Raw genomic sequence first — 27,605 nt, 5'->3', positions numbered from 1 at the left:
TTATGCTTCAATTGCTTAAAAAAATCCCAGCTGGGTTTGTTACCATTTGTACGTATTTTGGTACCAAAACGTACTTTTTCAAAAATAGAGTATTTTAAAAATTCGTTTTTTCAATCTAGGACATTTTTCTTGAGGCGAGCACGATTTTTTTTCCAATTTTTATACCCTCCGTTTGTAACACCTCGAAAAATATATTTTAGATCCCACAAAGTAAATATATAGTCTTGATCAGCAAAAAATTCTATGTCGATTTAGCGATTTCCGTCCATCTGTCCGTCGGTGTAAATCACTCTAGCTTCCGAACGAAATGAAGTAGATTGATAAAATTGTACTCAAATGTGTATTATGTCTGCAGGACTTTTGGTATTGAAAATGGGTCATGTAGGTCCACGTTTTGGTATAGCCCCCATATAAGTGTACCTCCCGATATTCGGTATATTGACGATTTTAGCGATAATTTTCACCGGAATTGTTTCAAATTTGGTATTTGAAGTTCGTAACATGTACTACAGCCTATGACAGAAAATTGTCTGTACAGGTCCTCGTCTTCGTATAGCCCCCATATAAGTGTACCTCCCGATATTCGGTCTTTTGATGATTTTAGCGACATTTTTCACCGGAATAGTTTCACATTTTGTTTTTGAAGTTCGTAATAGATACTACAGCTTAAGACAGAAAATGGGCCATGTAGGTCCACGTCTTCGTATAGCCCCCATATAATGGTACCTCCCTATTTTTCATTATTTTAGTGACTTAAGCGACATTATTCAACGGAATTTTTTCAAATTTGGTATTTGAAGTTCGTACTGGGTACTACAGCCTATGGCAGAAAATTGTCTGGGCAGGTCCTCGTCTTCGTATAGCCCCCATATAAGGGTACCTCCCGATATTCGGTATATTGATGATTTTAGCGACATTATTCACCGGAATTGTTTCAAATTTGGTATTTGAAGTTCGTATTGGGTTCTACAGCCTGTGATACCAAATTTTCTGTGCAGGTCCACGTCTTCGTATAGCCCCCATATAACGGTACCTCCCGATATTCGGTATTTTGATGATTTCAGATACATTATTCACCGCATTTTTTATTCAAGTTTCGAATTTGAATATTGTTATGGTTTATGACAAACGATGACTATGCAGGTCCACGTCGTCGTATAGACCCAAATATGACGGCTACATTCGGTATTTTTAAGATTTTAACAGAATTTTTAACGGATTTTATTTTATTTTATTTTTTTTTTTTTTTGAAAAATGCCAAATCTTTGCAAATAGTGGAGGGTATTCAAAGAACTTACAGCTTGATATATTACTTTGGTACTTTTTTTGTACTTTTGGTACTTTTTAGTACTTTCAATACTTTTTAGTTCAAATTTCCACAAACCCAGATTTTTTTTGCCTTCGGGACCCCAAAAAATCTCTTCCAAAATTTAAATCAAATTTCCCATCGGCCCACTGCCCTCATTTCTTTAGTACTTATTAGTACTTTTGGTATTTTTAGCACTTTCAATACTCTTTAGTTCGATTTCCCTCAAATCCAGATTTTTCTTGCCTTCATGACCCCAAAAGTGACCCTCTTTCAAATTTTAGATCTCTAGTTTTACCCTATTGCCATGACAAATTATTTGGTACTATTTCGTACTATTAGTACTTTTTTATACTTTTCAGTTCGAATTCTCACAAATCTAGATTTTTTTGCCTTTGGGACCTTAAAAAATCTCTTCGAAATTTTAAATTTTCATTTTTTTAAATTTCATTTCTTAATTACTTTTTAGTACTTTTGGTACTTTTTAGTACTTTAAATACACTTTAGTTCGAATTCGCACAAACAAAGATTTTTATAGCATTCAGTACCCTAAAAGTGACCCTCCTTCAAATTTTAGATCTCTAGCTTTACCCTATCGCCATGACACATTATTTGGTCCCACTTCGTACTATTAGTACTCTTTTTATACTTTTCAGTTCGAATTCTCATAAACCCAGATTTTTTTGCCTCCGGGACCCTAAAAAATCTCTTCCAAATTTTAAACCAAATTTCTCTTCGGCACACTGCCCTTATTTCTTTAGTATTTTTTGTACTTTTGGTACTTTTTAGTACTTTCAATACTCTTTAGTTCGAATTCACAAAAACAAAAATTTTTCTAGCCTTCAGGACCTTAAACTGACCCTCTTTCAAATTTTAGATCTCTAGCTTTACCCTATCGCCATGACACATTATTTGGTCCCACTTCGTACTATTAGTACTCTTTTTATACTTTTCAGTTCGAATTCTCATAAACCCAATTTTTTTGCCTTCGGGACCCCAAAAAATCTCTTCCAAGTTTTAAATCAAATTTCCCATCGGCTCACTTCTCTCATTTCTTGAGTACTTTTTTGTACTTTTGGTACTTTTTTGTACTCTTTATTTCTAATTCTCCCAAACCCAGATTTTCCTAACCTTCAGGACTTTAAAAGTGACCCACTTTCAAATTTTAGATATCTAGCCCTAACCCTAACATGACATGACACATTATTTGGTACCATTTCGTACTATTAGCACCTTTTTATACTTCTTAGTTCGAATTTTCATAAATCCATTTTTTTTTGCCTTCGGGACCCCAAAAAAATTTTTAATCAAATTTCCCTTCGGCCCACTGCCCTTATTTCTTTAGTACTTTTTTGTACTTTTGGTACTTTTTCTTACTTTCAATACTCTTTAGTTCGAATTCTCACAAACCCAGATTTTTCTTGCCTTCAGGACCTTAAAAGTGATCCTCTTTGAAATTTTAGATCGCTAGCTCAACCCTATCGCCATGACACATTATTTGGTACAATTTCGTACTATTAGTACTTTTTTATACTTTTCAGTTCAAATTTCCACTAATCCAGATTTCTTTTTGCCTCCGGGACCTAAAGAAACCTCTTCCAAATTTTAAATCAAATTTCCCATCGGCCCACTGCCTTCCTTTCTTGAGTACTTATTAGTACTTTTGGTACTTTTTAGCACTTTCAATACTCTATAGTTCGATTTCCCACAAACCCAGATTTTTCTTGCTTTCAGGAGCCTAAAAGTGATTCTCTTTCAAATTTTAGATCTCTAGCTTTACCCTATCGCCATGACACAGTATTTGGTACCATTTCGTACTATTAGCACTTTTTTATATTTTTAAGTTCGGATTCTCATAAACCCAATTTTTTTTTTGCCTTCGGGCCCCTAAAAAATCTCTTTCAATTCTTAAATCATATTTCCCATCGGTAATTTTTAGTACTTTCAATACTGTTTAGTTCGAATTCCCACAAACCCAGATTTTTCTTGCCTTCAGGTCTCTAAAAGTTATCCTCTTTCAAATTTTAGATCTCTAGCTTTATAGGACCCCTGCCCTCATTTCCTGAGTACTTTTTAGCACTTTCAATTTTTTTTTCTAGCCTTCAGGACCTTAAAAGTGAATTTTAGATTTCTAGTTTTACCCTAGCTAGAGATCTAAAATTTGAAAGAGGTTCGCCATGAGACATTTTTTTATACAATTTCGTACTATTTGTAATTATCTCTTATAATATTCCACCAGTCGAGCCTTATTGTGTCCACATACCCCGACAGTAACTCCCATTGAAGCTTGGGAAATTCCTAATCTAACCCTTCACCATGGCACACTATTTGGTACCTTTTGCACAATTTTTCTCACAATTTTCAAATTTTCCAAAAAAATAATTTATTTTCAAAAAAAAAAAAAAAATCCCCATCGGCCCACTGCCCTCATCCGCAAAATTGTTGAACAGGTGTTGAATAAATTCCATTACTTAAGGCAAAACTTAACGAAAAAAAGCGAAAACTGAACACCAAATGTGTCATTTCGGTCTATGAATCCTAAGAGGCTGAGGGTGATGAGGTGGAATAGGGTGGGGTGGAGGAATACTTACGACTTTTGCCCTTAGCCCCAACAGCAAATGCCATTGAAATTCATGACGATTTTTTGTTTCAATTTTTTTTTCTTTTTTCACATAACGACCCATCGAAGAGTTTTCCATGGAAAATTCCGATGATGATGATGACGATGTTGATGAGCGTGTGGCAGTTTCTCGATATACCCAACCGCATCGAGCCATATGCCTCAATGAGTGCCCCAAAGTCATTTACATTCAAGCAGAAATGGCCCAATGGCCATATTTTGGAGGAGGGGAGGTAGGTGGATACCCTCCTGCATTGCTGCATTGTATATGCAGAACGAGGAAGGAAAAAAAAAACATGGAAAGTGTGGTTACCACATTATCATCACCTGTGAGAGACCGGTGACAGTGTACAATTACACACACACACACATATATTCAATTACATACACACACACATATTCAATATTCCTCAAACAAAAATTGAAACCCTTACACACAGACATACTTTCACTTATGGGGTTTGGGAAATTCATAACCCTTTGGCCATTTCCGCTCAGTTTATTCAAGTGTTACATTGCAGGGGTGGTACTACGACTCCCCCTTCAGCCCCTGTAGCCATTTCTGCATTGCGGGTGATTTAATTCCAATGAAGTGTGTGAGTGTCTGTGTGGTCTTTATGGGTAGCAATTTTTTTTTTTTTTTTTGGAAAATACCTTCAAAATTCATTAGAGACAAATGTCCTTTGCATTTCGAATTAACTATCAGGTATTTGGTTTTGAATTGAAATCAAAGATTTTGCTTGTCATTGAAAGTATGGCATTTGTATTAATTTCCAAATATTTTTTAAAGAGAGTTTTCAAAAATTTAGGTTGAGAGCAGGTTTAAGCTGCATAAAAGCATTGAGACTTTTTTCAAATGTTTATGTTTTTTTTTGACCTGCTTGATGTGCTCCATCCAGCCATTGAACTAACATCACATGACAGCCGCTGTCCAAAATTCCACATCAATCCAAATGATGGAGAGAGATTATAAATGATGTCCGCCTAGAGTGAGTCCGCTGAAACGTGTACGTCATTTGTTCCAATGACAGATTTATTATTTTTTCGAAACACATCAACCACAATTTAATGTGAATGAACTCAGTTTTATCATTTTTTTCATTTTTAGACCTTGAAAAAATATTTTTATTACTAGACTGAAAAAATATTTTAAAAAAATCTACAATTATTACTAATACAAAATAATTTTAAAACATTTATTTTTAGTCCTTGGAAAAATAATTTTAAAAAATCCACGTTTATTTGTAGTCCTGAAAAAATATTTTTAAAAAATCCACGTTTATTTGTGGATCTTGAAATAATATTTTTAAAAAAATCCATGTATATTACAAGAATTGAAAAAATATTCTTTAAAAATCCACGTATATTACAAGAATTGAAAAAATATTTTTAAAAATAATCTAAATCCTTGAAGAAATATTTTTAAAAAATCCACGTTTATTCTTAACCCTTGAAGAAATATTTAAAAAAAAACACGTTTATTCTTAACCCTTGAAGAAATATTTTTTAAAAAATCCACGTTTATTTGTGGATCTTGAAAAAATATTTTTAAAAAATCCACGTTTATTGTGGATATTGAAAAAATATTTTTAAAAAATCCACGTTTATTTGTGGATCTTGAAAAAATATTTTTAAAAAATCCACGTTTATTTGTGGATCTTGAAAAAATATTTTTAAAAAATCCACGTTTATTTGTGGATCTTGAAAAAATATTTTTAAAAAATCCATGTCTATTGGAGATCCTTGAAAAAATATTTTTAAAAAATCCACGTTTATTTGTGGATCTAAAAAAATATTTTTAAAAAATCCTTGTTTATTTGTGGATCTTGAAAAAATATTTTTAAAAAATCCATGTCTATTGGAGATCCTTGAAAAAATATTTTTAAAAAATCCATGTCTATTGGAGATCCTTGAAAAAATATTTTTGAAAAGTCCACGTTTATTTGTGGATCTTGAAAAAATTTTTTTAAAAAATCCACGTTTATTTGTGGATCTAAAAAAAATATTTTTAAAAAATCCTTGTTTATTTGTGGATCTTGAAAAAATATTTTTAAAAAATCCATGTCTATTGGAGATCCTTGAAAAAATATTTTTAAAAAATCCACGTTTACCTGTATATCTTGAAAAAATATTTTTAAAAAATCCACGTTTATTTGTGGATCTTGAAAAAATATTTTTAAAAAATCCACGTTTATTTGTGGATCTTGAAAAAATATTTTTAAAAAATCCACGTTTATTTGTGAATCTTGAAAAAATATTTAAAAAAATCCACGTTTATTTGTGGATCTTGAAAAAATATTTTTAAAAAATCCACGTTTATTTGTGGATCTTGAAAAAATATTTTTAAAAAATCCACGTTTATTTGTGGATCTTGAAAAAATATTTTTAAAAAATCCACGTTTATTTGTGAATCTTGAAAAAATATTTAAAAAAATCCACGTTTATTTGTGGATCTTGAAAAAATATTTTTAAAAAATCCACGTTTATTTGTGGATCTTGAAAAAATATTTTTAAAAAATCCACGTCTATTTTTAGTCCTTGAAAAAAATATTTTTAAAAAAACCAAGTTTATTTTTAGTCCCTAAAAAAATAATTTTTAAAAAATCCACGTTTATTTTTAGGCTTGAAAAAATATTTTTAAAAAATCCACGTTTATTTGTAGTCCTTGAAAAAATATTTTTAAAAAATCCACGTTTATTTTTAGTCATTTAAAAATTATTTTTAAAAAATCCACGTTTATTTGTAGTCCTTGAAAAATGTTTTTAAAAAGTCCTCGTTTATTTGTAGTCGTTGAAAAAATATTTTTAAAAAATCCACGTTTATTTGTAGTCTTTGAAAAAATATTTTTAAAAAATCCACGTTTGTTATTAGTCGTTGAAAAAATATTTTTAAAAAATCCACGTTTGTTATTAGTCGTTGAAAAAATATTTTTAAAAAATCCACGTTTATTATTTATTATCGAAAAAAATAATTTTAATATTTTTTAAATTTGAATTTTTTAAATCCACGTCTCTCTGACATTTGTTTGTTTTCCTTTTTCAATTTATTTTCAGTTCATCGAAAACATTTCCCCTGCCCTGCCAAACAATAACATCACCACCCACAACAATCTTTGGCACGTGCCCCACAAATGGATAGACCACCACCATCAATGGCGGACAACATATTGGATCGAGAACTATCTTCTCCAATTGCTACAAATCAATATCAGCAGCAACAACAACGCCAACCACGACCAGAAAAAGATGACACAGATTTCGGCAATGGCCGCTCAGCCACAAATGAAATACCATCACGTACCGGCACTGTCGCCGCCAGTAGTCCATGTCAATATGAAAAGCGTGAACGAGTTGTCATTACCAAAAATGTTATCGTTATTGGTCTGGCGTTTATGATACACTTCACAGCGTTCCATGGCACCTCGAATCTCCAGAGTTCGGTAAATTCCGATAAGGCATTGGGCACCACAACGTTGGCTGTCATTTATGGGTCATTAATTCTGTCGAATATATTCCTGCCAATGTCGGTGATAAGGTGAGTTGGGCAAAAAAAAAATCATTTTATCAGAAACTAATCCTTGAAAAAGGATAACAAATTTAAATCTCGGAATTTTTTTATTTTCATGCCATGCAGAAAAATCCCTCCACACCTCCTTCCCTCATACGTAACATAAATGTCACAAGAAATTTTAATAATATTTCAAAATTGTCTCTTTAAAATGGGACAAGCCACTTCCCATTTTTATGGACATATCTGTCATAAACACAAATTCTGCATAACCTCAAAAATTTTTTTTTTTTCAAAAATTTTATGTTTTCCCAAAAATGTGGATGTCAAATTTTTTTGACACATGCCACAAAAATAGAACACCATAAAAATAAAATAAAACAAAATTTATAACTTCATGACATGACCCTGAAAACGACCACAGTGGCATCATATATTTCCTGGCAAAGGAGACAAATCTCTTGTCAAATCCAAAGCATACTTGTAGGCGAACGAACAAAAAAAACATAAATTAAATTGCTTTGTTTCTTCATAAACTCCACTTCCCCCGGAATTTAATGTTTTCCAAATGCCCATTTATTGTCCAATGAAAAGTCATTTGCAAGAAAACAAATTTTTTAATGTTCAAAGCCAATGCCCCCTTAAGTATGCAATTAAAATGAAACCCTTTTTTGTTGGGGATTTCATCATCGGCGTAACCAAATCTACAAAATGAAAGCCATTAAAGCTTTTTCTTGGGTCTAACTTTTGTTTTTGTCGGGGTTTCTTGGGCAACATGAAAAAAAAATTAAATAAATGCAAGAATTAATGGCTGTTTTCTAGTCAACCCCTTAAAGTATGCTGTAATTTATGGCCAAAATTGACCCAAAAAAAAGTATTGAATGAAGACAAATAGAACTTTAATTGCCCGGCGATCATTTGTTTATTTAAATGAGATAAAAAATAAGGAAAATTTGTATTAAGCTATTTAATTGAAGAGATATTTTGAAAACAAAAAATAAATGAAAATGAAATATTGAGATTTTTGGGTAGGCCTTGAGGATTTTTTTTAAGTCCATATTTTTTATATTCACATTTTAAAGTTTTCATTGAAATAATTACTTTCTTCTGGATTTTAAGGTAGTCCTTGAAAAGGCGATCGGTCTTGAAAATAATTTTTAAAGACACACACGTTTATTGCTAGTTTTAAAAATTATTAAAAAAATCCACGTTTATTACTTGTCTTCAAAAATTATTTTTTTTGAAAATCCACGTTTATTGCTAGATTTGAAAAATATTTTTTTTTAAAATTCCCCATTTATTACTTATCTTGATTTTTTTAAATCCACGTTCTTTACTAATCTTAAAAAAGTATTTTTTTTTTTAATCCACGTTCATTACTATTCTTGAAAAATTATTCTTTTTAAATCCACGTTCATTACTAATATTGAAAAATATATATTTTTTAAATTCTATATTTGAAAAAAAAAAAAAAAAAATATTTCAAAAGATCTACGTTTATTACTAGCCTTGAAAATTTCTCTTTTAAAAATTCACGTTTATTATCAGTCTTTAAAAATTATTTTTTAAAAAATCTATGTTCATAACTAATTTTGAAAATTTATTTTTTTTAAAATCCACGTTTACTGTTAGTCTTGAAAACGTTTACTGTTAGTCAAAAAATCACGTTTACTGTTAGTCTTGAAAACGTTTACTGTTAGTCAAAAAATTCACGTTTATTATTAGTCTCGAAAAAATATATTGTTTTTAAAAAATTTTCGTCTATTACTAGTCTTAAAAATTATTTTTAAAAAATCCACGGTTATTACTAGTATTAAAAATAATTTTTAATAAATCAACGTTTATTACTAGTCTTAAAAATAATTTTTACAAAATCTACGTTTATTACTAGTCTTAAAAAATTATTTTTTATAAAATCCACGTTCATTATTAGTCTTGAAAAAATATTTTTTAAAAAATCCACGTTCATTATTAGTCTTGAAAAAATATTTTTTTAAAAAAATCACGTTTATTATTAGTCTTGAAAAAATATATTTTTTTAAACCCACATTTATTACTGGTCTTGAAAAATATTTTCTTAAACCCACATTACCCACATACTGGTCTTGAAAAATATTTTTTTTTAATCCACGTTTATTACTAGTCTTGAAAAAAATATTTTTAAAAAATCCATGTTTATTACTAGTCTTGAAAAAAATATTTTTAAAAAATCCATGTTTATTACTAGTCTTGAAAAAAATATTTTTAAAAAATCCACGTTTATTACTAGTCTTGAAAAAATATTTTTTTAAAAAAATTCAGATTTATGATTAGTCTTGAAAAATTATTTTTAAAAAAATCCACGTTTATTACTTGTCTTGAAAAAATATTTTTAAAAAATCCACGTTTATTACTAGTCTTGAAAAAAATATTTTTAAAAAATCCACGTTTATTACTACTCTTGAAAAAAATATTTTTAGAAAAATCCACGTTTATTACTAGTCTTGAAAAAAATATTTTAAAAAAATCCACGTTTATTACTAGTCTTGAAAAAAATATTTTTAAAAAATCCCTTCTATTTAGACTAACAAAAAAAAATATTTTTAGAAAATCTATTAAGACTCGCAAAAAAATATTTTAAAAAAATACACGTCTATTAGGACTCACGAAAAAATATTTTTTAAAAAATCCACGTCTACTTGGACTCGTGAAAAAAAATATTTTTATAAAAAACCTAAGTCTATTTAGACTTAAAAAAAATATTTTTAAAAAAGTCCACGTCTATTTAGATTCATGAAAAAAATATTTTTAAAAATCCACGTCTATTGAGACTCACAAAAAAATATTTTTAAAAAATCCATGTCCAAAAATAAAAAAAAATATTTAAAAAAAATATTTTTAAAAAAATCCACGTTTATTACTAGTCTAGAAAAATTAATTTCAAAAAATCCACGTTTATTACTAGTCTCTATTCCAAGAAGTTAATTGAAAAAGTATTTAAAAACACCCTTATAGCTGATGTCTGAAAAAATCCACGAAAATTCATGACTTTTTGAAACATGTTTTAAATTTATTTAAAAAAAAAAAAATTTTTGGAAGTCCTTGGAAATAGTGTTTTTTATTAAACCACTTTTACAAAATATTTCCAAAAAATCCCCTTTTCTAGAATATTACTTAAAAAATGTTCAAGACATTATCCTTCCTAATTGTCCCAGTAATTGTGAATTCTTAGCCTAAAAGTGTGCTACAATAATACCATTTTATGTTTCTCTCCCATCATGAATTCATAAGTAGGCAATGAAATGATCCCACATTCGCACGCCTCAACATATGCTCTAGAAACTTTAAAATAAAATCAAATATCAATCGACTTCGATTGCCAATAACACTAGCCTAAAATGGCAAAAATATAAAAATTGCCTATTAACCTATCGAACTATTATTGTGTGGCTTTTATGGCCAGAAAGGCACGTTGCCATATTGAGACATTACTACTGCCTTGGCAATGCCACAAAACAAAATCGTCCTTAAGAGCAAATCAAACATTTAGAGACGATATAAAATCATAAAACTAAAATTTTATTGTTATTGCTTTTTTCAATAAACTGTTAAGCCTCCAAGAGAGAACGACTGGAGTTCGATAGGGGAGGAAAGGGAAGGGGAGCGCACGGAAAATCCTATTAAAAGCTTTTTTGTTTGCCAACAACAGAGAAAATAACACTTCAGTCTTAGACAACGATTGGCTGGGAATATTAACTTCTATCAAATTTGGTAAATGTTGTAATGAACAACAACAACAAAAACAAAAAGAACACAGCGCTCTCAAATATCTTCACAGAAATTCAGAGTATCTATTTCATCATATTTCGTGGGAGGGGAGTAGGAGGAGGATGGCAAAATTTATGCGCATATTTATGAGCTGCGAAGCCAATGTTGATGAAAACTAATATTTGTGGGCCATGGCTAAAAGGGGTCGTCTCACCAAGGAGTCAAAGCAAACACTCCCACGCCTCCTCTTTTGTTATTGCATAAATAGAGATTGTGTTTTTTTTTTTCATCTCTAATAAACATGCCATAGCATACTTTTAGGCACAACACCACATCTATGTCTGTGCCAATATTGGCCGGGGCACAAAATTGAAGCTGTGCGCAAAGAAAGGTCATATTTATATTTGCCATCTCGAAAAGAAGATTTCTTTAATTTAGATTTATTAGATCGACAAAAGCAACATGCTTTGTCATGCACAAAAGAAGGAAATTAAGTTAAATATCCGTAGAATATTTGCGTTGACAAATTCCTGTGAATGGGGAGAGAAAGCTATTGAAATGTCTTGGGCTTGTGTTCAGTTCTGAGCTGAGGCTCAGGAAATTCTATTTTATGGCGAACAATATGTGAGCAAATTTCCTTTGCAAATTATACTACTCTTAATGGAATTTCCGTTGAGACGAGAAAATTGGGAACAGTTCTGGGGAAAATATCTAAGAGAAGAAGGGTTACAATACCGAGAAGTTCACTAGGTATTGACAAAAGAATTTTGGTTATAAATAAAAGCATTTCAATGTAGTTTATTAGAGAGATGATGGGGGTTGAAATATTGATCCCAATGATGTATAATCAAATAAAAATAATAATCTGCTGCTTATATCACAACACCTAAAAATATGCTTTTTTATAGCAGTTTATTTAATTAATTTAAAAATATTTTCCATAAAAAATATTTGAAAATCAAGGTTTTCAAATGATTTTTGATAAAAAATTTAATTAAATCCATTCTTCTAGATAGCCAAGAAAAAAATATTTTTTTAAAAATCCATTCTTCTAAATAGACCCGGAAATAAAATTAAAAAAAATGCACTGAGATAATCGTAAAAAAATATTTTAATTGTACTAAAACATGTGTTGTTCGAGCTTGAGGTCTTTGTTGAGCTCGAACAACACTTTTAATAAAAAATATAAAAAGGCTGAATGAAAGAAAAATATTAATTGTATTTTAATTTAAAAAAACTACGCTTTTAGATTATTTTGGAGAATTATTTTTTTAAAAATCCAGGTTTGTATATTGTTCTTAAAAAAATATTCAAAAAATCCTCGTCCTTAGAGAGTGAAGGAAAAAAATAAAAAATGGTGTTTTTAAAGAGTCATGGAAAAAATACTTTTGAAAAATTCACGGTTTTGGGAAGCCGTTGAAAACAATTCACGCCTCTCAAATAAAAGTTGAAAAAAAAAAACAATAAAAAAGTCTGCTTATAAACACCCTTGAAAAAAATACGTTATTAGATAGTCATGAGAAAATTTTTTAAAAAAGGCTATGTTCTTACCTGCTGGTGGTGAAGATTTTAACAAGCTCAGACTCTGGATAGTCGGAAAAAAATATTTAAAAAATCCACGATGTTTAATATTCTTAAAAAAATATATATTTTTAAAATCACGATCTGGAAAGTCTTGGGGAAATATGTGTGGACAAATATTTTTGAGGGTAGACTTGGAAAAAAATTTTTTGTAAAAAATCCAAGCAAGACGAAGGTCCTTGAAAAATAATTAAAAAAACAAACGTTAAAGGAAGGTGCTTAGAAAATAATTTAAAAAATCCACGTTTAAGTGCTTGGAAAAAAATCGAAGTTTAAAGAAGGCCATTGGAGAATAATTTAAAAAAAAAATTCTACGTCCTCAAAAGAAAAATAAATAAATAAATAAATAAATAAAAATCCATGCTCTTGAAAAATAATTTACAAAAAAAACACGTCCTTGAATAATAATTTTAAAAAATTCCACTCCCAAAATAATTTAAAAAAATCCATTTTAACGGAATATCCTTGAAAAATAATGTAAAAAAAATTCATTTTTAAGGAAGGTCCTTTAAAAAATATTAAAAAAAATCAGGGATTGAAGATGGTTCTTGAAAAATATTTTTAAAAATCTACGCGTGAAGAAGGTCCTTAAAAATATTTTTAAAAATTCACGTTTGAAAAAGGACCTAGAAATTTTTATTTAAAAATCCAAACTGAAAGAAGGACAATAAAAAAATATTAAAAAAATGCAAGCTGGAAGAAGGTCCTTGAAAAAAAATGTAAATGACATGGCTGAAGAATCTGCTTGAAAAAATATCTTATGAAATCCGCACTTTAATATAGTCCTTGAAACAATAATTTTAAATATACACGCTGAGGAAGGTCCTTGAAAAATATTTATAAAAATCTAAGGTTGAAGATGGTTCTTTAAAAAATATTTATAAAAAATCCAAGGTTGAAGATGGTTCTTGAAAAAATATTTTTAAAAATATACGCTTGAAGAAGGTCCTTGAAAAAAATATTTTTAAAAATTCACGCTTGAAGAAGGTTCTTGAAAATATATTTTTAAAAATGCTCTCTTGAAGAAGGTCTTATTTTTAAAAATCCTCGCTTTAAGAAGATCCTATTTTTAAAAATCCACGCTTGAAAGAGGTCCTGGAAATAATATTTTTAGAAATCCAACATTTGTATAATGTTCTTGGAAAAATCCACCTTTGAAGAAGGTACTTAAAAATTTAAAAAAATTTACGCTCTTAATTTTTTTTTTTTGTAAATTAAAAGTTTGTAAAACCTTCTTTAGATTTTTTATTTTTGTAGGGTATATAAAGTCGACCTAAAAATTTAATTTTGAAAAATTCCCATTTACAGTTATATAATAAAAGAACCCATATGAAAAATATGCCTTAAAAAGATAACATTCAAAATTTCCAGCTATTTAACATATACCCCTAAAAATATGCTACAATTTAATACCATTCCTTTTTATGCTGTCACACAGTCAACGGTCTTTATTTCACAAGTATTTGGTATTTTTATTGCATATTTTGGGGCGACATCGTAAAATATCTTCGACATAATTAAAGCGAGACTAGAGTTCATTGTTGTTGTTGTTGTTATTTTTATATTTTGTCTGTTTTCATAAACAAGAAATTGTACATTAATATTAGCCCACACACTCGCACACCCGCATCATTAGTTCGAACCACTATTAAACGGTTTTAATGTGGGTTCCTAAAAGTTGACATCATAAAATAAAAGTTGAGCGAAATTTATGTTATTATTTGGCGGTAACTTTGTGTGATGAGTAAATTGTTGCTTTGGCAAAATGTTGTGGGCTAGTGACCCAAACAAGTTGGCTGAGCTGGAAAAGAAATAGAGAGAAAGAGAGATTACTATGTGTTTTAACAATGGGGTCAGGGAATAGGAAACATTGTAAATCCTTTCTTTCGATTAAACTTTGAAAATCCGTTTTCGCGTTCGATATATTTTAATATTTATGTTTTTGCCTAAAAATATGCACTATATTTTAAAAGGGACCCAAAAAAATGAAACCGCACAAATTGGCTGGAGAAAACTCTGGGAAACGCTTGAAATATATTTCGAAAATTTCTTTTCGGTTCATTCATTATTTTTTTGCCTAAAATTATGTACCATTATTTCAACCAGTTCAGGAAATATAAAAACTTACTGCTGGATATAATTCCGGGAAAAAATTTTAGATAAAGAAGGTCTTTAAAATATTTTAAAATCCAATTTCAAGAGATATCCTTGATTAATAACTTAATGAATCTACGTTTAAAGAAAGTCCTTAAAAATTATTTAAAAAATCCACTTTCAAGAGAGGTCCTTTAATATTAATTTAAAAAATCACTTTCCTTGATTAATAAATATATATTGAAAAATAAATTTAAAAAAATTCACGTCCTTGAAAAATAAATTTAAAAAAATTCACGTCCTTGAAAAATAAATTTAAAAAAATTCACGTCCTTGAAAAATAAATTTAAAAAAATTCACGTCCTTGAAAAATAATTAAAAAATCCACGTCCTTGAAAAAATAATTTAAAAAAATCCACGTCTTTGAAAAATAATTTTAAAAAATCCACGTCCTTGAAAAATAATTTTAAAAAATCCACGTCCTTGAAAAATAGTTTAAAATATCCACGTCTTTGAAAAATAATTAAAAAAAAATCGTGTCCTTGAAAAATAATTTAAAAAAAATTTCGTCCTTGAAAAATATAATTTAAAAATACGTTTAAGGAATTTCCTAAAAAAAAAAAATAAATATTAAACATGCAATATCATAACATTTATGTGTTTGCCTAAAAGTAGGCACCACAGTTTTATCATGTTATTACGTAAACCGCACTAGATTTTCAGTGGATTCAAAAAATATGAAAGTTTACAAATAGACTGAAGATGAGTTCGGGAAACGCATGAAATAAATTTTGAAAATTATATCTGAACATTCATTATTATTTTTGCCTAAAAATGTGCACCACATTTTCAATCGGTTCAGGAAATATGAAACTTTACAAATAGGCTGGAGATAATTCCGGGAAATGCTAGAAATACATTTTGGAAAAATCATTTTAAAATATTTATTATTTTGACATTTATATATTTGCCTAAAAGTATGCACCAAATTTTCACTATGTTTTTCGGTAAACTTATGCACTAGTTTTTAATTGATTCAGGAAATATGAAGGCTTACAAATAGGCTGGAGATAATAAATTTTAAAAATTTATAAATTTCAAAAATTTAATTTTATTCAATAAAATAAATCAAAATTAAATTTTTAAATTTTTAGATTTTTTTAAATCAAAATTAAATTTTTAAATAAATTTAAAAAAAATTTCGATTTTTTTTTTTAATTTAAAAATTTAAAAAAAATTATAAAATCGCTTGAAATATATTTTGAAAATTTTGAAATATGAAGGCTTACAAATAGGCTGGAGATAATAAATTTTAAAAATTTATAAATTTTAAAAAATTCGTTTTATTCAATAAAATAAATCAAAATTAAATTTTTAAATTTTTAGAATTTTTTTTTAACCAAAATTAAATTTTTAAATAAATTGAAAAAAATCGAGATTTTTTTTAAATTTATTTAAAAATTTAATTTTTATTTTAAATATATATATTTATATTTTGAAAATTGTATTCTGCCCATGTTTTTGCCTAAAAGTATGTACCAAATTTTCAATCGTTTCAGTATATATGAAACCTTTCAATTAGGCTGGGGATAGTTCTGGAAAACGCCTGAAATAAATTTTGAAAAATCATTTCTAAACATTGAATATATTAACTTTTTTTTGTGTTTGCCTAAAAGTATGCTTTACATATTCAACCGGATGGGAAAATATGAAACCATACAACGATGCTCATTCTGGGAAACCCTTGAGATAAATTAATAAAAATAATTTCTGAAAATTCAATATCTCAAAATATATTTGTTTACCTAAAAGTATGCACTACATTTTCACCAAGCCACTTGCCTTAATTAAATTCACAGTGTAAATTTTCCGATTAATTACTTATAATTTGTTGGCCCAATCTTCGTTCGCACAAATCCGCATAATAACGAAATCTTTTTAAACTACATTTAGAGTCATTAATTTGTTTTATTTACTCAACCGAACATAAATGGCCAGATCTAATTTCTTAATTTAATCAATTCAATATACAAAATAGACCATGAATGTTTATACAACTGTACACACACACACATACAAATATTTTAACATTTAATTAAGAAATTTCTGGAAATGAGAGATAGAGAGAGAGAGTAAATATTTGGATTAAGACATTTCAGTGCAGAGACATAAGAAATTCATATTGCAAATATTTTGTGTGGCATACTTTTAGGTTGGAAAATGGAAATATTTGTGGACAATCCGCATATGCATGTTGGGGGGAAATTTAATTAAATGCAAGGGAATTTGTTGAAATTCTTATGAATTATTTTTGGATCAGACAAAAATATAAAAAAATTAAAAAGTCATCAAAAAATTGAAATTTATTTGAATAATCAGAAATTTTTTTTTTTAATATTTGCAATTGATTATAAATTACCTTGAACAGTACTAAGTCAGTTTTAATGATTCTGTTTCTAGCTGGCATTCATAATGTTCCACGAAGCTTTAAATTTTTTGCATACAACAACTGCCAAAAAGTATGCAATGCAAATGAAAATCAAAAAAAAAAAAACGCCATAAAGTTTGCCATGGAAATTTTCAGCATTAAAACAAGTTTTCTTTCCCCCCAAAAATCTACATCTTGCATATAATTAATTCAAAGTATTTCAAAAAAAAAAAAAAAAAAAAAAAAACAAAACACAAAATAAGTCAGAATCAAGTATACATTGGAAGCATAAGCGTAGATGGATATTAACTTCAAGAGGAAAATTTGAATATATTACATAGCCTCTTTTTATAGCCTCCATCATCCGTTTGTAACACCTCCAGTCTGTCCGTCTGTGGAAATCACTCTAGCTTCCGAACGAATTGAAGTAGGTTGATAAAATTTTACTCAAATGTATAATATGTCTGCAGGACTTTTGGTATTGAAAATGGGCCATGTAGGTCCACGTTTTGGTATAGACCCCATATAACGGTACCTCCCGATATTCGGTATTTTGATGATTTTAGCGGCAATATTCATCGGAATTATTTGAAATTTGGTACATGATGTTCGTAATGGATGCTACAGTCTATGGCAAGATATTGTCTGTGCAGATCCACGTTTTGGTATAGCCCCCATATAACGATACCTCCCGATATTCGGTATTTTGATGATTTTAGCGACATTATTCATCGGAATTGTTTCAAATTTGGTATTTGATGTTCGTAATGGATACTACAGCCTATGACAGAAAATTATCCTTGGAGGTCCACTTCTTCGTATAGTCTCCCCTTTCAACGGAACCTCCCGCTATTCGGTATTTTGTTGATTTTAGCGACATTATTCGCCGGATTTGCTTCAAATTTAATATTTGAAGTTCGTAATATATACTACAGCCAATGACAGAAAATTATCCGTGGAGGTCCACTTCTTCGTATAGCCTTCCCTTCCAACGGAACCTCCCGATATTCGGTATTTTGATGATTTTAGCGACAATATTCATCGGAATTGTGTCAAATTTAGTATTCGGAGTTCGAAATTGATAAAACAGCCTATGACAGAAAATTGTCTGTGCAGGCCCACATATTCGTATAGCCCCCATATAACGGAACCTCCCGATATTCGGTATTTTGGTGATTTAAGCGACATTATTCACCGGATTTGCTTCAAATTTGGTATTTAAAGTTCGTAATGGATACTACAGTCTATGACAAAAAATTATCCTTGCAGGTCCACTCGTATAGCCTCCCCTTTCGACGGAACCTCCCGATATTCGGTATTTTGATGATTTTAGCGACATTATTCACCGGAATTCTTTGAAATTTGGTATTTGAAGCTCGTAATGGATGCTACAGTCTATGGCAAGAGATTGTCTGTGTAGGTCCACGTCTTCGTATAGCCCCCATATAACGGTACCTCCCTATTTTCGGTATTTTGGTGATTTAAGCGACATTATTCACCGGATTTGCTTCAAATTTGGTATTTGAAGTTCGTAATGGATACTACAGCCTATGACAGGAGATTGTCTGTGCAGGCCCCCACATAACGGTACATCCCGATATTCGCTAATTTGATGATTTTAGCGACGTTATTCATTGGAATTCTTTGAAATTTGGTATATGATGTTCGTAAAGGATGCTACAGTCTATGGCAAGATATTGTCTGTGCAGGTCCACGTCTTCGTATAGCCCCCATATAACGGTACCTCCCGATATTCGCTATTTTGATGATTTTAGCGACATTATTCATCGGAATTCTTTGAAATTTGGTATTTGAAGTTCGTAATGGAAACTACCGCCTATGACAGAAAATTATCCGAGGAGGTCCATTTCTTCATATAGCCTCCCCTTTCAACGAAAACTCCCGATATTCGGTATTTTGATGATTTTAGCGATAATATTCATCGGACATCTTTGAAATTTGGTATGTGATGTTCGTAATGGATACTACAGCCTCAGGCAGAGACTTGTCTGTGCAGGTCCACATTTTGGCATAGCCTCCATATAATAATACCTCCCAATATTGATGATTTTAGTTACATTATTCACCGATTTTTTTTTTAATTTTTGCATTTGAATATTATAATGGCTTATGACATAACTTTCCTATGCAGTTCCACGTCGTCGTTTAGACCCTAATATGATGGCTACATTTGGTTTAAGATTTCAACAAAATTTTTAATGGATTTTATTTTTTTGGAAATTGCTAAATTCGTTCCAAATGGTGGAGGGTATTCAAAATTCGGTCGGCCGAATTTACAGCTTTTTTACTTCTTCTATTTATAGAGTCAAAAGTACCTGATGGGATTCTGAGGGCGAAAAACCTCTCTCTGCCTCGTTCCTATCTTATCGAAATGAACAATAAGAGTTTTTTGATAAAGGGGCGAGAAATCTCCCCTCTGCCAAGCCCCTGACTTATCGAAATGAACAAAAAAAATTTATGACCAATTTAGCTAGCATGGGCCACAAAATCTCCCCTCAGCCACATCCCTATCTTATCGACATGAACTAGTAGAATTTTTTTTTTTGATAAATTTTGATAAAATTATTATTTCGATGAGTTCCAAACGGAATGACGGACTTAATATGCACTCCATACTATGTATGGTGGAGGGTATAAAAACCCTTTTTAAAAATATGCCTCAAAAATATATTATTCAAAATTTCCAGCTGTTTAACATATATCCCTAAAATTATGCTACAATTTAATAACATTCCTTTTTATGTTGCCACACCGACAACGGTCTGTATTTCACAAATATTTGGTATTTTTATTGCATATTTTGGGGCGACATTGTAAAATATCTTCGACATAATTAAAGCGAGACTAGAGTATTTTGTTTTTGTTAAAATTTGAAAATTTCCCAAGCCTTTTAAATATGTTGCTATTTATGGAAGCTCAAGTCCTTGCTGGGGTCATGAGGCCACAAAATCTCCCCTGGCCACGTCCCTGCCTTATCGAAATGAACAAGTAGGATTTTTTTTTTTTTGATAAATTTAGCTAATTAAAACATTTTAACAGCAAAACTTTAATTTCGTTAAAAGCATCATTTGACGAGTATTTTAGGTAAGTAGTTGTTGAAGTGGACTTAAGATTGCCCATTGTAGACATTTTGAAGGGACTGTTGGGCCAAGTTAAATAACATTAAAACTTGTGTGCGAAGTGTTGCAAATTAATTTATAACTTGTTCAAACTGCAAAAAGAGGGGGGGGGGGGGCAGCAACAAAATAGATATTTCAATATTTGACTAAATTAAGAAATAGAAAATAGGTAGTTTTGGGAAATCTACATCGAATACTCTAAGAGGAAAGTGATTAGCTTAAAAGAAAACCAACTCAAACAAGTTAAAAAGCAGTAAGTTCGGCCGGGCCGAACTTTGAATACCCTCCACCATTTGGAACGAATTTGAAATTTTTAAAAAAAATAAAGTCCTTAAAAAAGTTTTAAAAATACCGAATATAGCCGTTATATTGGGGTCTATACGACATGGACCTACATAGCATTGTTTGTCATAAGCCGTTACCATATTGAAATTCGAAACTTGAAATAAATGGTGAATAATGTAGCTAAAATCATCAAAATATCGTATAAAGGGAGGTTCCGTTATATCGGAGCTGTGCGAAGACCTGGACCAGCATAGACAATTTTCTGTCACAGGCTATATCATCCATTACTAACATCAAATACGATATCTCAAAAAATTTCGGTGAGTATTGTACCTACCGAATATAGGGAGGGCCTATACGAAGACCTGTACCTGCATAGACAATTTCCTGTCACAGACTGTAGTTTCCATTGCGAGCTCTAAATACGTAATTTGAAACAATTCCGTTAAATAATGACGCTAAAATCATCAAATAGGGAGGTATCGTTATATGGAGGCTATACGAAGAGGTTGACATGCACAGCCAATTTTATGTCTTAGGCTGTAGAATCCATTACGAACTTCAAATACCAAATTTTAAACAAATGCGGTGAGCAATATCGCTAAAATCATCAAAATACCGAATATCGGGAGGTACTTTTATAGGGGGGCTCTACGAAGAGGTGGACATGAATAGACAATTTTCTGTCATAGGCTGTACTATCCATTTCGAACTTCAAATACCAAATTTGAAACAATTCCGATGAATATTGCCGCAAAAATCATCAAAATGCGGAATATCGGGAGGTACCATTATATGGAGGCTATTCCAAAACGTGGACCTACATGGCTCATTTTCAATATCAAAAGTCCTGAAGACATAATATACATTTGAGTAAAATTTTATCAATCTACTTTAATTCGTTCGGAAGTTTGAGTGATTTCCACAGACGGTCGGACGGACATCGCTAAATCGGCATAGAATTTTATGCTGATCAAGAACGGGGTCTAAAATGTATATTTCGAGGTGTTACAAACGGTATGACAAACTTAATATACCCTCCATACCGTGGTGTAGGACATAATAACAAATCTGATGAACAATATATAAGGGAGCTATAGCTATATCTGAGCCTATTTTGATCAAATTTGGTATACCTCTTTTCAGGCCTAATTTGGTCGTATGTGCAAAATTTCATACTATTTGGGCTGATATTACACGTTTGGTGCACAACAAAAGGCAATACGGACGAAGATATATATGGAAGCTATATCCAAATTTTGAACGTTTATCTCTAATTTCAATAGAGTTCGTCCTTGGGTCAAATAAACAACTTCTGCAAAATTTCATCTGGATCGGGCAATAAATACGAATTGTACTCTGTTTACAAGAATACATGGATACAAGAATACATAAATATGTATATAAAAGTGTTCATAGGATCGGACTGGAGGACTTCCTCCAAAACGAGGTTTCCAAAAAAACATTCTTTCAAAGTCCAGCCACAAGCGTCCAATTCAGGCATAAAGGTACTCAAGTTGCTACAGCGCCACCTATATGTTAGGTTCGATTTTTCGATTCATTTACTTTTAACCTCATTTGCTGTCTGTCTTTCAAAAGATTAGGTTCAGTGGTTGAGGCATTTGAAAATGTTTTCCAAACCTCATCAAATTTAGAGAAATAGTTGCACAGGTTTTTGTGGCGCCATCTAGTTGTAGATTTTGGATTACGCCAACTTTTCTATCCATTGCTGTTTATTTCTTGTAACAGGGATATTTCGAATATTGGTTTTATCTCAAATTTTAGCTTTCCCAACCCGCATTAAAGGCAGACATAGTACATACTGCAAAGTTAACGTTACGCTATCTACATGTGAAATATAATTTTGAAATCATTCGGTTAAACGTCTTTTGCTTTCGATTTTCAGACTTCAAAGGCTCGCCATTGTGCTTTTAGAAATATTGGATTTGCCATTATTGTTTCGTTAATATGCACTTCTTTAAACTTCTTCAATTTCAGACATAAATCTCCTTAGGTGGCTACAACGCCATCTATATGTTAAGTTGAATTTTTCGCTCCTTTGGCTTCTAACGCCTTTTGTTGTCTATCTTTGAAAAGTTTAAGGTCTGTATAAAAAATGTTTCTCAAACCTCATACAATCTAGAAAAATGCTAACCTAACCTATTGTAATGCCACCTAGTTGTAGATTTTGGACTACTTCCGATTCGATGACCATTTTTCTGTCTATCATTAAAGCCTTTCAATCCTGTGACAGAAATATTTTTAATATTGGCTTTTCAATGTCTTTTTTCTCAAATTAAAATTTTCCCAAACTTTAATAAAGGCAGACATAGTACTGCAAAGTTTACGTTACGCCACCTAGATGTGGAACACAATCTGGGTCATCATCCGGATTTATCGACCTTTGCTTCCAATTTTCAGGTTTTTTCGGGTATTGGAAATATTGACATTGCCATGAATGTTTCGCTAATGTCAACTTCCTTAAACTATTTCCAATCCAGGCACAAAGGTACTCAAGTTACTACTACGCCATCTATATCTTCAATTTTATTTTTAGCTCTATCGGCTTTTAACGCCCTTTGCTGTATATCTTTCACAAATGCTGGGGTATTTAAAAATGGTTCTCAAATTTCATCCAATTAAGAGATCACGTTGCGTAAGTTGCTGTAACGCCACCTAGATGTAGATTTACATTTTTGAACACAACCGTTTTTTATGCCCTTTTGGGGTCTATCATTCATACTTTTATGTACTTCGATTGGAATATTTTAACGATTGGTTCTTTCCATGATTTCTTCTCAAATTAAAGATTCTCTTCGATGACAGACATTAACGCCATCGCTTTCATTATTTCAAAATATATGTTTTAACCTAAAAGTATGCCCTAGATTTCCAATCGGGTTAGGCAATATGAAAACTTAAAAAAACAGACTGGAGATAATTCCCGAAAATACCTGAGATAAATTTTGAAAAATCATTTGTGAACATTTACTATCTAAAAATTTATGTGTTTGCCTAAAAGTATGCAATACATTTTCGCCTAGCCATGAACAAACTTGACGTAACGCCATCTAAATTTTGAGTATCATCTTGGCTTCATCTGGTTTTATCGCCTGTGGATGATGGTTTTTGTAAACCTTCAAGGTCCCCGACTCGGTTATTTTTAATACTGACACTGCCGTGCATTTGTCACCTATTTTCACTGTTCAATTGAGGCAAAAAGCTGCTCAAGTTGCTATAACGCCACCTGTATTTGATTTCAATTTAGAGTTCTTCGATTATGAACCTCATTTGCTGCCTATCTTTCAGGCATTCAATTCCAGCGGCTGGGGTGTTTAATAAACTGGCTTTACCAAAATTTTTCGGAATTTGAATTTCATTAAACCGCCAATTCCGGCAGAAAGTTGCACAAGTTAACTTAACGCCCTCTATATTTTAAACTTTAATTAATAAAAAAAATATTTTCCTCCATTTTTCAGATGGTTCGGCGTCAAACTCACCATGGCCCTGTCGTTCTTTGCCTATATGCCCTATATAGCTGCCCAGTTTTATCCACGTTTCGTAACCCTGATACCAGCTGGTCTTATGGTTGGTTTTGGCGGTGGCCCTCTATGGTGTGCCAAATGTACCTACCTCTCAACGGTGGCTGAGGCCTTGACTTATGTTTCGGGCCACAAATCACAAAAGGATGATAACACTGTGAAATTCTTTGGCCTTTTTTTCATCTTCTATCAAATGGCCCAGGTATGGGGAAATCTGATATCATCATCGGTTCTATCGCTGGGTGGTCCTGCGGGCGAAAATACTACATCTGCGAATGACACCTCACATTTGGTGGGAGAGTTGTGTGGAGCGAAATTTTGTCCCAGCATTAAGGCGGAGGTTAATCCAAATTTAACACCTCCCGAACCGAGTAAGATCCAATTATTGAACTCGATATTTTTGGCCTGTATGGTGGGAGCGGTATTGTTGATTATTTTTGGAGTGGATTCGTTGAAAAGGTGGGTTTTGAGAAATTTAAGGCAATTTTTAGAATTTATTTCTATTTTTTCAGATATGGAGCCAAGAAGGGGGAGTCTGGCGGCAAGGACGCCTCTGGCTGGAAGTTACTGCTGTCCACCCTGAATATGTTGAAGAAGCGCAGATTGCTGCTGATGTTACCCATCACCATGTTCATTGGCTTGGAGGAGGCATTTTTGGCAGTGGATTTTACCAAGGTAAAAAATTGGAGTTTGAAGGCTTAAGGATGATATATTTTAAAGGGTTATAAGTAGGTAGGTAATGGGAGATATGTCTTGTTTGGGAAAAATGTGTTTAAAGGTCCCACGAATCATTTGTTTGAGGTTTCACTTCCTTAAACGGCTTTCAGTTTAAATTACACAAATTTTAGTGGCGCCAACTAGATGTAGATTTTACCAAGGCGAGAGATTAGATTTATATTGTCAGGAGTTATAAGTAGGGAGGAAATGGGGAATATGTCTTATTTGGGAAAAATGTGTCCAAAAGGTCCAATGAATCATTTGTTGGAGTTTTTACTTCTAAAAACGGATTTCAGTTCAAATTACATACATTTTAGTGGCGCCACCTAGATGTAGATTTTACAAAGGTGAACAATTGAAGTTTGAAAGCTCAAGGGTATATTTTCAGGCGTAATAAGTAGGGAGGAAATGGGGGATATGTTTGGGAAAAATGTGCCTAAAAGGTCCAATGATTCATTTGTTGGAGTTTTCACTTCCTTAAACGGCTTTCAGTTCAAATTCCACAAATTTTAGTGGCGCCACCTAGATGTAGATTTTTCCAACGTGAGAAATTTTAGTTTGGAAGCTCAGGTGTATTTTGTAGGCCTCTGGTGTCTATATTTCAGACCTTCAGATCTCTAAACCAGGAGGAGTTAATAAATATGTGTCTTGTCCGCATTTTTGTCTGTCGATTTTACCAAAGTAAGAAATTGTGGTTTGAAAGCTTAAATAATATTTCCAATGGTTATAAGTAGGGAGGAAATGGGAGATATGTGACTTGTCCGGGAAGATGTGTCTAAAAGGCCCAACCAATAATTTATTTGAGTTTTCACTTCCTCAAACAATTTTCAGTTCAAATTCCACAAATTTTTGGGGCGCCACCTAGATGTCGAGTTTAATGTTAGCTCAATTGACTTTTATCGCCCTCTAATGTCTATGTTTCAGACCTTCCGATGTATAAGAGGGGATGAGTTGAGAGATATGTAACTTGTCCGAATTTGTGGCTGTAGATTTTTCCAAGACTAGAAATTGGAGTCTGAATACTCAAATGCATATTTTCAGGCGTTATAAGTAGGAAAGAAATGGGGGAAATGACTTTTTTTTTGAATTTGCATTTCTTCTATGTGTTGTCAAGCCATAAAGCCACACCATGAGGTCATGCCACCTACATCTAGAGTTTGGTTTAGACTTTAACCGATTTCATTACCTTTCGCGAATTTCAATTATCTCGCTCTCTCTCTTTAAGTAGGAAGGCAATGGGAGATATGTCTTCTTTTTTAATTTTCATTTCTTAAATCTGTTTTCGGGGCATAAAGCCACACAATGAGGTCATGCCACCTACAATGAGAGTTTGCTTCAGACTTTATCCGATTTCACCACCTTTAACTAATTTCAATTATCTCTCTCTCTTTCCAGTCCTTTGTAGCCTGTGGTTGGGGCATCTCAAACATTGGCTTTGCCATGATTTGTTTCGGTGTTGCCAATGCCATTGCGGCCGGCTTCGCGGGAGGTATTGCTGAAAAATTCGGACGGATTAATCTGGCAATACTATGTGCCTTTTTGAATCTCTCGCTCTTCGGCTATATGTATTTCTATGAGGCGAAACAGGGTGACTACATGAAATATTGTGCCTTTGCTGCCATATGGGGAATATGTGATGGTGTTTGGTTGGTTGTTATCAATGGTAAGACCGGAGAAGAGCTTTAAAGCTTTGCTTAACAAATTTTCAAACCTAAACTAATTTATTTCTATTTTTAGCATTTTATGGCATCCTGTTTCCCAAAGACTTGATAGCCGGTTATAGCAACTTTCGTCTGTGGGAATCGACGGGTTCGGTCATTGGCTATATTATAAGCTCACAGTTTTGTACTTCACTGAAATTGATTATTTTGATTTGCGTCCTGTTAATAGGGTGTACCGGGTAAGAGATGGCTATAAAGTTTCCAAATATTTTTTTTAATTTTTTTATTTCCGTTTTTTTTTTCTTTCAGCTATGGCATTTGTGAATATCGTGTCAGCAAAAAATATAAACAATTAGATGTTGTTATAAGTGAAAATATTTAATTTTTGTATTTTGATTTGTTTTTAATAAAACTTGTTTTATAAGGATATAATAGCCTATTTTTAGACTGTATTTTTATTTTCTAGCATGGTCCATATACAACTTAAAAACTCAACGAATGAGAAACTTCCACACCTGGTATACATGTTTGAGACACCCGGTAATTGCTATCGCCATCTATTGACTACATTGGACATCATGCCAAAAATTGTTGTATCGAGGACATCAACCAATGTTACAAACTTTATCAGCGACAGAAACAGAAATATTTACGTACTACAAACAGATGGCGCTATGCTCGTCTTTTCACTTTTGAGAGGTTTTAGAACTTCATTGGAAAGTACGAGTTTTTTGGCCTTTGAAACATTTTTGGAAAAAGCCTCATTTTCGGTTCTATAAAATTTAATGAATAAATCCATATTTTCTATTTCTTAGGGGCCCTTCAAAAAAAATTTTTTTAAGAAATACAAGTCATCTGATCTTTAGGAGCAGATGAAAATCCTTTTAAAATTCAATTTCCTATTTTTCCTATTATTGAAAACAATTTGTGTTTTTATGGTAGTCTTACAAATTATTAAAAAATATCTCTTACTTTGG

General features: G+C 31.4%; 1 protein-coding gene across 1 annotated transcript in view; it reads left to right on the top strand.

The window, feature by feature from the left end:
• Nucleotides 1–27,065, top strand: part of LOC131802931 (UNC93-like protein) — an 80,130-nt gene extending 53,065 nt beyond the window's left edge. Inside the window, exons 2-7 of the mRNA XM_059123717.1 lie at nucleotides 6,980–7,460; nucleotides 24,188–24,709; nucleotides 24,763–24,925; nucleotides 26,363–26,630; nucleotides 26,705–26,867; nucleotides 26,938–27,065. Of these exons, the coding sequence (XP_058979700.1) occupies nucleotides 7,057–7,460; nucleotides 24,188–24,709; nucleotides 24,763–24,925; nucleotides 26,363–26,630; nucleotides 26,705–26,867; nucleotides 26,938–27,010 (1,593 nt within the window). The 5' untranslated portion in view covers nucleotides 6,980–7,056 and the 3' untranslated portion in view covers nucleotides 27,011–27,065. The remainder of the gene's footprint in view (nucleotides 1–6,979; nucleotides 7,461–24,187; nucleotides 24,710–24,762; nucleotides 24,926–26,362; nucleotides 26,631–26,704; nucleotides 26,868–26,937) is intronic.
• Nucleotides 27,066–27,605: the final 540 nt, after the last annotated feature.

This window comes from Musca domestica, unplaced genomic scaffold (genome assembly GCF_030504385.1).
Source record: "Musca domestica strain aabys unplaced genomic scaffold, Musca_domestica.polishedcontigs.V.1.1 25, whole genome shotgun sequence".
In the NCBI taxonomy this organism is placed as follows: Eukaryota; Metazoa; Arthropoda; class Insecta; order Diptera; family Muscidae; genus Musca; species Musca domestica.
This window is presented reverse-complemented; position numbering and strand designations above follow the sequence as displayed.